The 12,693-nt window shown below is 47.8% G+C and overlaps 1 protein-coding gene across 1 annotated transcript in view; it reads right to left on the reverse strand.

The window, feature by feature from the left end:
- The window catches only part of Tgfa (transforming growth factor alpha), an 86,243-nt gene extending 75,536 nt beyond the window's left edge, over positions 1-10,707 (reverse strand). Inside the window, exon 1 of the mRNA XM_052720352.1 lies at positions 10,546-10,707. Within this exon, the coding sequence (XP_052576312.1) occupies positions 10,546-10,585 (40 nt within the window). The 5' untranslated portion in view covers positions 10,586-10,707. The remainder of the gene's footprint in view (positions 1-10,545) is intronic.
- Positions 10,708-12,693: the final 1,986 nt, after the last annotated feature.

The following is a 12,693-nucleotide window of genomic DNA, read 5'->3' on the forward strand; positions in this document are numbered from 1 at the left end:
AATAAAATAAAAAAAAAGAACTTAAAAAGAAGGTAAGATGGCACGTAAGAAATGACACCAAAGGTGATCTCTGACCTCCACATGTTCCAGCACACAGACACATAGGCTTCAAGAAGCCTCTGGATGCTATGTGTCAATCTCTGCTGGAAATCATCATGCCAGGCCCCCTCCAAATCAGAGGCAGTGTTCTGACAACGCTCCACCAAGTACTTTCTACAAATAAACTTGTTCACCCGGACTTATGGGAACAGCATCAATTATGAAATTCCCCTGGAATTTTATTTAATGATTTAAAAGAAATTCCTCCCCCAATATCATCAAGAGAAACAAATTTTAAAATCTGTTTTATTTGGGAGCCCTGGTGCTCATCTTGTTTTTACTCTGTTTAAGGACAGTTTCTAAGGGAAACGTTTAAAATGAAAGACTATTCGTAAATCTATCCTAAAGTTTTAAAAACCTGAGTTGAATAGATTCTAAGCAAAAGTCATAATTATCAAAACTGGCTTAAGAAATAGTGTCTTCATCACTGTTCTGTGGCTGTGGAGAGACATCATGACCAAGGCTACTCTTATAAAAGAAAGCATTTAATTGGAGTGACACTTGTTTACAGTGTCAGAGAGTCCTTTGTCATTATGGGGGGAAGATGTGACACTCATGGTGTTGGGTCAGTAGCTGAGAGCTGTTTCCTGTCCCACAGGTGAGGGGAATGGGATGAGAGAGGGGGAGGGATGGGGAGGGAGGGGGAGAAAGGGGAAGGGGGAGAGGGAGGGGGAGGGGGAGGGGGAGAGAGGGAGAGGAGGAGGGGGAGGGGGGGAAGAGAGAGTGGGAAGGAGAGGGAGGGGGAGGGAGAGGGATGGACTGGGCCAGGCATGGGCTTTTGAAACTTCGAAGCCCCCTCCACACACACTAATGCATTTCCTCCAACAAGGCTGCACCTTCTGATCCTTGTAGTCCTTCTCATACAGTTCTACTCCCTGGTGACTAAGCCTTCAAATATGTGAGCCTGTGGTGGCCATTCTTATTCTAACTCCCATAAATAGGAACCTGGAACCAATCACTAAAAAAGGCCCAGAGCCACATCTACCATTTACTTCACTCTTTCAGAACATTGTCACTCTCTACATTATTTCAACCTTCAACATAAAAACATGGAATCTTCAAACAGTTGTTTTATAAAGTTCACTCAAAGCTAATGCCAAAACCTAAGAAAAGAAACAAGGAGCGGGTGGTGAGGCTGGAGAGCCGGCTCAGCCGTCAAGAGCACTGGCTGCCCTTGCAGAGGACCCGAGTTCACTTGCCAGCAACCACGTGGCAGTTCACAACCACCTCTAACTCCAGGGTCAGGGTATCCGACGCCCTCTTCTGGTCTCTATGCGTACTGCATATATGGCATACACAAACACTCATACACATACAAATAAAAACACAAATAAATCTTTGAAAAATGAAGCTATGCGCAAATGCTTCACAGTGGACCAAACCTGGCGATATTTACAGAGAATAATGTCATACTGACAGCAATGTTTATTTCAAGGTTTGAAAGATTGGTTTCACATAATTGAGTCAAGTGTCCTAACAACACTTGAACGTCATCTCAAATGATCTCCTCTTGCTTTGGAAACCAAGACAAAAACGCTGACTCTTAGTGAGTTATAAAAAGTGTGTTTTATACGTACACATAAATGTATATAAAACTACTCCCCATACTTAACTGTTAAATGCATAAATACTATTAGTAAACCCATGGAAAGTATACCCAAGAATCTCTACTGCTTTTTTTTAAAAAAAGGATGCTGCTTTTCAGGGTCAGAGAGATGGCTTGGGGGGTAAAGGTATTTGCCACCGAGCCTGAGTTTGATCCCTGGGACCCACACATTGGAGAGAACTGACCTCCACATTCACATCTGTCAGGTGAGCGTAAATAAATAAATTAAATAAATGTAACTAAAAATTTTAAATGTTGTTCTTAAAATTCTAGTTGGCACCGTGTATTAAAAAGAAGATAGAAACAGCAGATAAGAATGCTGAAAGGTATCATTCAAGAATACATTATCATCTACTTGAAACTCTAAAGGAATCAACTGAAGGCATCTTAGAGTTGGCAAAGTCCGTTAAAACACAAATACAAAGGGAGCAAAAGCCCTTATGTGTCAGAGTAGACACCAGGGAAACGCCTCACAGCTGTAACTCAGGGGTAGGAGGATAGGGCTTGTCTTCCTCATGGCCGACCTCGGGCCGTGTCAGAAGACATACTGGTAAATAGAGTAAGGAGTTTGCAGTTAGGGCAAGAATGCAGAGTTATGGGGTCAAACTGAGATTTCAGTTTGAGGCATGTGCTTGAAAGCATTCAGCAAACGATTTAAATCATGATCTTTCAAGGTGGATTCTGGTACAAAGGGGAAACCAAGATTATATATAAAGTCAGGTGTGGTGATGGACAGTGGTAACCCCAAGCACTTGGGAGGCCAGAGGATCAGATCGGGAGTTCAAGGTTATCCTTGGCTACATACCAAGTTTGGGGCTAGTCTGGGCTACATGAGACTCTGTCTCAAAAACAAACAAACAAACACACAAACAAACAGAAGATGAGTCACGTGCTCACACCCTACACCCTACATAGAATAAGTTCTATATCAAATACTTCAACCAAATGTATGATTCCACTGCAGAACTGAAAGGGAAGAGTAAGAAAATAGTTGTGTTATCTTGGACTTCAAGAAGGTGTTTTTTGTTTTTTTTTTCCCCTAAACATTCAACCCAAGCATCACAGGGAAAACTAAGACTGTGGATTCATAAAGATGCCCTAATCAGAACTGTAAGGGACAAATGATGGAGGAGAGTGCTGCAAAATGTGGCTGGCAAAGGCTTGTGGAGTGAAATGCTTTCTCCTAGAGCCCCATGAAAAGAATGATGGATCAATTCAAAGACATTTTAAAGATGTTAAGATGTAGCTACTGAGGCAACAAGGGGCCGGTGTTGAATGCATGAACTCACCCTCTTAAATGGCAGGTCTGAGATCTCGGCCGAGATCTTTTTCTCCAACAGACTTGTCAAATATTAGACCTAATCTGCAGTGTTCTAGAAAGCTGAGGAAAGTGGGCATCTGGGAATGCAGTGGAAGCAAGGCTGATTCCTGGGAATTTATCTCAAATAATCAAAGACGCACCCAGTATTTCTGTACAAATACATCTGTTGTATGGTGAGTTTCTTGACTCTGATTTTTATTGGTTTATGCATATGTGTGTATTTCTGTGTGGGTATGTGTACAGAGGCTGGAAAAGGATATCGGAGCCCCTTGAATTGGGTCTATAGGAGCTGGAGTTATAGGTGGCTGTGAGTTGCTTGATGTGGGTGCCGGGAACTGAACTAGGGTCCTCTGTAAGAGCAGCAAATGCTCTTAACCACTGAGTTATCTCTCTAGCTCTGACTTTCTAGATTTTAGACATTATAAGTTTAATAAATTTAATATATGATTGTTATAAAAAAAAGTTAACGAGTGCCTGAGGATGTATGCATGAGGCTCTGGGTCCAATCCTTACTACTGCAAAGCTTATTAAAAAGGCTATTTTAAACCAAAGCACTGCACAATACATTCAGCTCAGGAACTCACCTTTCAAGTTTGAGTATATTATGAAAACTCTCATCAAAGAACTGCCTGGTGAATCACTGTGGTGAGGACAAAAAGGAGAACTCACTCACTTAAATAACTCCAGCAGCACGACAATTCACCAGACATCATCTTTCACCTGTCCGGCATCTTTACCAGCATTTCTGTAGCGCAGGGGCAGAAGTGGTCCGGGTGCATGCTCAAGTTATGGTCCCTTGATTGGACACAACGACCACAGTGACTTCCAGAAAGTGTTGTATCAGTTGATAGTCCCAACGCAAAACATGTGGATTCTTTGTTAACAATGAGTGATAGGAGGTAATCCATGAGGTCAAAGCCCTTCAAAGTTGGCTATGTTATAGTATAAATATGTACGTGCATGCATTTGTGTGTGTGTGTGTGTGTGTGTGTGTGTGTGTGTGTGTGTGTGTTTGAGAGAGAGAGAGAGAGAGAGAGAGAGAGAGAGAGAGAGAGAGAGAGAGAGAGAGAGAGAGGAGAGAGTCTCAGCCACTAGACTTTAGTGTATATTACCCAGGAGTCATATAAAACTATTTATTATGATTGAGCTACTCAAACAAATAAAAACATCATGAGCTCATTGGGATTCATACACATCTTAACATTGACCCACACTCCCTCACTGGGCTCTAATGCAGTGTTAATTGTGGTTATGTTGTGGTAGTTACCTAAACACTTCTCACACTTCCCTTAACTTTCCAGATATTCCAGAGGAATAAAATAGGTTTTTGCCATCATGAAGATATGTCAGAATTTGTCTTTATGCACATGTGAGTGCATGAGTGTGTGTGTGTGTGTGTGTGTGTGTGTGTGTGTGTGTGTGTGTGTGTGTGTGTGTATGAGCATGTGAAGGCCTGAAGGCAGCCTTAGGTGTTATCCCCAGGACACCACATATTTCCATCAGACAGGGTCTGTCACTGGCCTGGCACTTACCAACTTGACGAGGGTGGCTGAACATTGAACCCACAGAAGCCGCCTAGTTCAACCTCACTAAAACTGGAGTCACAGGCTTATTCTGCTCATGCACTTTAGTTACTGACCAGGCCACCCCCTAGTTCCAAATCTACTTTTTATATTTTAAAAATTTTTTTTATTATTACCAAACACATGCGTGCATGCATGCAAACCCAAACCCAAACTTTCAAAAGTCAGTTCTCTCCTTCCGTCTCTGTGTGGGTTTGGGGAATTGAACCCAGTTCATCAAACTTTCAAGGCCATCACTTTTACCTACTGATCCATCTCCCTGGCCCCATAATCCATTTTTGAAAACAACAAGAAAACAACATCCCACAGAAGAGTGGCACTAGCGACATGGAATTTGCACGAAACCACCCCACCCTTGATGATCAAATAGAGCTGTCTGGGATGGAGGTTGACAACACCGGCCCGTGTTTGGCAACTGAGGTACATTTCGAGTGTCCTAGGTAGACACTCCGTGAGCTCATGCTGACAGGTTCCTGAGGCAGAGATGAGGCACATGGAGCCTGAAAACAGTCGAGAAGAGGAGTCAGGCACTGGCCGACACCATCCCAGGCAGCCTGAGGCTGAGCTTCTGCCATTTGTCTCCAGGCAGGAGAGGTGAATGCTGAGGACTGAATCAACAGCCAAGCCCCAGCTAAAGGAGGTCCACATCCAAGCCCTTCCTGGGGAAGCCTCTACCATCTTCGTGTACCTGAGAGGCCAAAGGCTCCAGTGAGGGAAATAGAAATTCTCTGAGGCAGCACACATTTGTAATTCTAGGAGGCAGCAGCGGCAGGAGGATGGTGCATTCCTGGGCTACACAGAAAGATCCTGTCTCAGTCTACCTCTCCAAAAATATTAGGTACACCAGATCACAGAATTCAGTGGACTGGGACATGACTCCATGTTAAAAAAAAATTGCTTCCTCAGGTTTAAGACAAACAAACCAGTATTAGATGGAGCACAACTAGGTTTCAATAAGCTTCTGGCTTTTCCTAATCCCAGGTAGCAGTTTTTATTTCTTAAGTCGTATTTAATACAACACATTCATGATGCCTCAAAAGAATTGGCCTAGCCAGGATGCTGGCATATGTCTTTGAACTCTGTGAGTTCAAGGCCAGCCATGTCTACATAGTGAGTTCCACCCTAGAGAGAGGTAGGGGTGCCTAGACACGAGCATGGTGGGCAGAGAAGCACACCCCCTTGCATTAGAGTTGCTGCTCGGAGGTGGTTCTGCCAGCTAGATTTCTGGCTTTTCTGGTTTTAGGAAAGATTTTCGTATTTGCCATTTGCCCTAGGAGACATTACAAAGCTAACCAAGGGGCTGGAGAGATGGCTCAGCAGTTAAGAGAGCCCACTGCTCTTACAGGGAACGTGAGTTCGGTTTCCGGTAATCACAACGGGTGACTCGCAACCACCTGTGACTCCAGCTCCAGGGGACTTGATTTTGTGTTCTGGCCATTGTGGGCACTTCACTCATGAGCACAAATCTACACACACACACACACACACACACACACACACACACACACACACACACACCCCTTTTAAAAATCTTAACAAAAATATAACCCAAACCAAAAGCCAGTAGAAAAGTCTCCCCAGCCCTTTCTATCTAGAAACATATATATGAATTAAGTTTATATCTTAAAATTATATGATCAGAAATCTTTGAAAAATCAAGTCATTTTTGCAATTGACCACAAAGTGTGACGTGGGGCTGGAGAGATGGCTCAGAGATGAAGAGAACTGACTGCTCTTGCAGAGGGCACCAGCTCAATTCCCCCATGCTCGTGTGTGCACCCATATGGTGGCACACAATCCTCTGTAACTCCAGTCTCAAGACATCTGACACCCTTGTGGCCTCCTTGGGCACTGTGTGCATGTGGTGCTCAGGTGTACACATAGGCAAAACACTCATACACTAAAAATAAATAAAAATTTAAAAACGGAAAGCGTGAAATGGTTAGTGTTGTAAGCTGATGTTTAGTAACACAGACTACAGAAAAAGCAGAACTGTGAACTATCACCAAGGCTCCAGCTCTGTCCTGGCCAGCAGCACAGGCCACGGGGTAGTTTTCATGACAGCTCTTGAGTCGTCAGCCACACTTAACAATTGTGAGGCTGGCTTTGAGGCACCGGGCAGTTGGTTAAGGCAGAAGGTCCCCACAGCACCTGTCTGAGGAGCAAGGGTTCTTGAGGCTCCCCTCCAGCCACACAGGTCACACTTGAGACCTTGCTGAGCATGCAAACCCTCCACCTGTTCTCACCAGGCCTCCAGAGGGTTCTGACATAAGCATATTGCTGTAAAAGATGCTAGAAAGGTTTCTAGTGTAGGATGACCTGATGCCTGCCTGCTTTGGAGGGCAGTGTGGTGACTAGGGCCTTATTCCAAACACACATATTGCAAAGGTCCTTGGAGATCCATCCAATGGAAAAGTCATCTGTTTGTCATGTGTTACCATAGTAACAATAGTGCAAAGCATCATTTACTCCTATAAGAAAAGTCTCCTTTGCAAGAAACATTACTTACAAAAAGATCACCTTGTCCTGAGGAAACCAGATGTTGGAAGAGAAAATAGGGTCAGCAACCTTGCCAACATCTACCTACACCTCTCCAGGCCTCACACCCAGCGAGCCCAGTAACTCCCTCACACCCTAACTGCCCAGTATGGAAGGCATGAGTCCTGAAAGACTCATGGAAGGCAGACAGCAGAGGCCTGAAAGATGACATTTCCATGTGATGGAGAAATCCCCTAATGAACCCTCAGCACGAATCCAAAACAAGGTCACCCATCCCCTCTGTCCCCCATTCATGCCAGCCTTCTCTGAGGTCTATAGGCAGTCTTCACCTATGTGAAGTGCTGTCAAAAGAGGCTTTGTCTCTGTATTATAAAGCCCATCTCTGTCACAAAATCAATTTTATTTTCAGTGAAGCATTTATTTATTTCCTTTGCAGCGGTAGGGATGGAAACTGGGGCTTTGAGCATGCCAGGTAAATGGCTTTACCACTGAGCTGCATCCTCAGCCTAATTATTTTTATGGTTTGTAAATCTGTTGACCATCTCATCTGATTTCCTAACAACCTGGAAGGCGGGGCTGGTTTTATTATCCCCACTTTACAGAAGAGAATGCAGCTGGCTGCTGAGTACTAAAGAGCAGGCACAAAGGCTTGACATGAAAAATGAAATGGTTTGCAATGTACGGAAGAATGCCTAGATTTACGTGAGTTTGACGTCTGTCAGGTGACTCTGACTAGAAATCACTCAGGTAGGTTTTCTGGCAGAGACAGGGTGAGGAGCTTGAGGCAAGCTCAGGTGGTGACCTGTGGGTCATAGAACCCACATAACCTGCCACGACATCCAGAATTCTCTGGGGCTCCGAGTACCAACAACAAGGGTATGGGTGGCATTAAGGTTAATTAAGCTCTTACTACATACCAGACATTAGACTGCAGGCATCAAGTCTATCCAGTAGCCCTCTTAACATCTCCATTTCACAGAGAGGAAAAACAAGGCACAGAAAGGCTATCTAATGCCCACAACTTAACCTCTTGTTCCCTGGACGCAAAGGAGGTGCCATGCCCAGGAGGAGAACCTTGCTTGGGATGGCAGTCATCACAGGAACCTGGATTACATTTCCAAAGTTACCATTTGGGCCACATTCCCCACACTCTCCCTCAGAACATGGGTAAGTGTCAGGATCCAAGCCTAAGCCTCTACGGAAGCAATAACAGCCAGGTCTCTCTCAGGCCAATCTAGGGTTTTCTAGAGCGTGTTTATCGATGAAACACTGGCTGATTTGCCTGGAGCTGTCTAAGAAAAATCAGAGAGGAAAACAGTTCAGAGGAAATACCACAAATTAAAGACACGTGGGAGGCAGCCGTTTGAGTAAAGGCACAGACCTAAGGGCTGTGATTTTTTCTTTTAAAGAGTATTAAATAAAAAGAAATCCTCACTGGTGTAAATTAATCCCTCTCCACATGCAATTTTTTAAAACTACTCATTCTGGATAGTACAAGCCAGCTTTTATAGATTGGTCAATCTTACGTTTATAATTTTTTTTTTTCCTCTCAAGGCAGCAGAGAACAAGTTGAATAGCGGCAAGGAGAAAATTACAGCCTGAGTGCTGCTCCATGCTGAGTGCTGCTCCATGCTGAGTGGTTAAAGGGGCTGGGGGCACACAGCTGTCCACAGCTGCTGGGAGGCACTTCTACCTCCCATTCTCACTGAATAAACAACCTTGCCATCCTAGAGCTCAACCACAAAGAAACCGAACAGTGAGTTCTAGAGTTTTCTACACCATCTCTCCTCAAAGCCACATCCCAAACCCCAGCGATGGGACTGGTGTGTTGACCACAGGTGAGGTGACTTCCACACCCGCACTCGTTGGTCTTTAGTGAGGCGGGTCCACCTCTACCTAAGGGCTGTGTCTTTGCACAGTCCTTTCTTCCTCTGTAAAATGGGAACAAGGATGGCTCCTTCTTCATCAGGTGGGGGTGCGAGCCAAATGAGGGAACGGAAGGAATTAGAAACTGCGTGGCAACACCAGGCAAGCACTCACGGGGTTCCAGCTAGTAAATACTATTCGGAGGGGAAAAGGGATGGGAAAACAACCCGCAGGCTTCCCTACATCTCCGCGTTTCACAGCTTTAAATACATGTATTTGAGGTGAAAACCAAAGTTAACATACACCCAAAAGGTGGTTCCTGCAAAAAGTGAGGAAATCTGCCCATAACTGTCACTTCAGGTGAGGGTGCAACTAGGAGCGTCTCGGTGTGTCCCCTCCTGCCGCAGAGCTGGACTAGCCTTTCCAGGGCAGGAGTGAGGGGGACCTATGCACCCTCGCTCACCTTGGCTGTGACAGGCTGCAGCTCTGCGCACATTTTGGGGAGGGGAGTTCCAAACTTCCTTCTGGGCTCGATTGACCCTGGAGCAAGCATCTTGCTTTACAGGGCTTTAATTAATAATTAGAACCAGATTCTCATGAGCCCAAGCTGGTCTCAAACTCACTATGTAGCTGAGAGTGGTATTGAACTTATGATCCTACTGCCTCTGCCTTCCAAGCGCTGGGGTTACAAGTTCGGCTTTACATGATGCTGGGGATCCTTCCCTGGGCTTGGTGCCTGCTAGGCAAGTACTCTATCCCCGGACCTACAGCCTCAGCCTCCTTACTGGGTTTTTAAGTGCTGAAGGTATCAGGAAAGATTCACAAGGCAGCAGCAGTGACCGGGACACCTGGGTACTTCAATCCACTCTATCAAACATCACAGACCCTGCACCAGACGGATGAGAGCGGATACTGTGTTTGGAAACACCCATGTCAAGGACAGACCAGTCACCGGAGCACACACCTGCGAGCTTCGCCGCGGGAAAATCTCTCCCGTCACCCAGACACGCGGGGACGCGTGTCCCCTCCCCCACCCCCGTTTATGTCCAAGAACCAACTCTGAGGAAACTGGTCACGCTCAGGTGTCACTTCTGCCTCCTCTGACAGGGACACCATGGCTTCCAGGGAAGCTCATTAGCAGAACAATTAATCCGCACAAAACCCCCAAACCCACCCCAGCGCCTAGGAGAGCTTGAAGTCGAAGGCGGAGGGCGCGGGTGCGCAACGTGGGCTCCCGCCCCGGGGAAGAGAAAGGGGCTCAAGCCAGGGTCACCCAGAGGGTCGCACTCAGACAATCCGCGCTCAGGCGGCTCCGGGGAAGCCCGGCTCCGGGACAGCCAGGTAGGCAGGAGGGCGTGGGCACCGGCGAGCCAACGCCGCGCCGAGTAAAGTTCAAGCCGGATCTCACCGCCGGGCGGCCACCTTGCCAGGACTGTCCCCCGCTTCACAGTTCTCAGTGACTCCCGGGGGCTGGCTCGCACCCTCCCACCCACTTCACACACCCGCCTCTCTTCCCCCTCTCCCAAGCGGACTCGGGAGCACCTCAGGGACGCCGGGTGTCGCCTACATACCCAGCGCTAGCAGAGCGAGCTGTCCGGCTGCGGGGACCATCTTCCGAGCGCAGGGCGCTGCAGCCACCGCGCTCCCTGCGGTTGGCTAGTGGCCGCGCGCCGCCGCGGTGAGCGCGGAGAAAAAGGCGCAGGCGGCAGGGCCGGCCCCCGGCGCGCGGGCGGAGGGACGACCGCGCCTCCCGGTGGCACTGGCCGGCACGCTGCCCGCGGCGGAAACGGGAAGGAGGTTCCCGCCACCTCTCCGCCCCTAGGCGACCGGGGCGCGGCGGACCCCCCCCTTCCCGCGATGGGGCGCCCCCGAGGGCGCAGGGGTGGGGACTGGGAGCCGGGGTGGGGACCTGCGCCCCGATCGCGACAGCCAGTCACCACCCTGGGCCAAGGGCCAGGCAGGAAGCGCCTGGCTTCAGACACCTCCCCGTGGTGCTCGTGCCCAGGGTCGCCGCCCGAGTCCCCTGCGCAGTAGCCGCGTCCAGGCTGTAGGCGGCGGAGCGGAGTCGCCCAGGATCTAGTCACCTGTGCCAGGGGCTGCTCCAAGACACTCCTGAGCAGGAGCCTGGAGACCTTAGCCCGTCACGCGGCGGGGCCTGATCCAAGAAAAGCGCTCTCTCCATAGTTAGCCAAACACTAATTAAACTCGAATTCTCACCTGTGCCCCCCCAACCTTGCTGGCTCTGGGACGCCGGCACCAACCAGGGGCAAAGCCACCCTGCGTCCCCAGATACATTGTGAAGATCAGGGACTCTGTCTACCATGAACTTAATCACGCGTCAACCCCACTGTCCCACTGCTTCGGGGGTGCGGGAGTCGGAACAAGGGCTGGCTAGCACGCAGTTAAGAGAAGGACAAAGGAGAAATGAATGGTGGGGGTTAGCTACCTGGCCCTTTCGGGATTTGTAGCTTTGGGCTGGCCCCTGACAGTGAACTACGAGAGCGGAACACAAGAAGGGAAGACTTTCTGGGTGGGGAAAGGATGGCTCATGCTGTCTGGGGGGGACTATTCATGGGGGACAGTAGTCCCAAAGAGACTAGTCATAGTTGTCAGATTGACCCCCACCTGCTTCCTGCGGCCTAACTGCCCCAGAGAGGACCCACTTTCCTTGGGGGTGGAGCGTCGGTGGTAGGGTGTGTTGGCCTTGGGATTCTCTTGCTGTCTCCTTAGCTGGATGCTCAAAGTCTCAGGGTTAAGAACTCCAGTTTATTGTAAGAACAGAGGGACTTCTGTTCCAAAATGAGGCCCAAGCCTTCGGACCCGACGGGTGGCCGCCGTGCTGATCATCTTTCTGTTGCTGTGACAACAGCATGCGCGATACGGAACTTAAACGAGATAAGATTTGGGTCTCTGTTTTAGTTCATTGTCGCTTGGCCCTATAGCTTTGGGTCTGTGAAGAGGAAGGACACCATAGTGGGGAGCATATGGCAGCCCCAAAGCAAGGAAGGGGGTCCCAACATCCCCTTCAAGGGTACACTTGCATTGATCTACCTCCCTCCAACAGGGCCCCACCTCCTGAAGCGTCCACCGTCTCTCACTAGCGCCGCCCACTGGGGGCCCAGGCAAGCAACAAATGAGTTTTTATGAAAAAGAGTGTTATACCCAAGCATCTTGTTTGTTTCAATTAATTAACTGATTGATTTTTGTCTTTTGGAGACAGTGTCTCATTGTGTAGCACTGTTCATCCTTGAACTCACAGAGGTCCACCTGCTTCTACCTCCAAAGTTCCGAGATTAGAGGCCTGCACAGTCATACCCAGCTCCAAGTGCCTTTTTTGGAAAAAAAAAAAAAAAAAAAAGATTTGTTTATATTATTTGTGTAAGTGTTTTGACTGCATATACATGTGTGTACTACATGCACATCTGGCTGGCGTCTGATCCCTGGAGCTGGAGTTACTGATGGTTGTGCACTGCCATGTGTGGGGAGCTGAACCCAGAATCTCTGCATGGGTAGCAAGTGCTCTCAACCACTGAGCCATCTCTCCAGTCCCACCACAAGAGGGTTTTTTTTGTTTGTTTTTTGTTTTTGGAGGGGGACATTTAAGATCTAAACCGTAACATATGAGCTGTTCCATTATAAAAGGATACTTTGAAAGGGATGTGAATTTATATAGGAAACCATCCTTTCTCTACACTGACTAGAAAATACTGTGCTTCCTC

This window comes from Peromyscus californicus, unplaced genomic scaffold (genome assembly GCF_007827085.1).
Source record: "Peromyscus californicus insignis strain IS unplaced genomic scaffold, ASM782708v3 Scaffold_6__1_contigs__length_162567912, whole genome shotgun sequence".
NCBI classification, from domain to species: domain Eukaryota; kingdom Metazoa; phylum Chordata; class Mammalia; order Rodentia; family Cricetidae; genus Peromyscus; species Peromyscus californicus.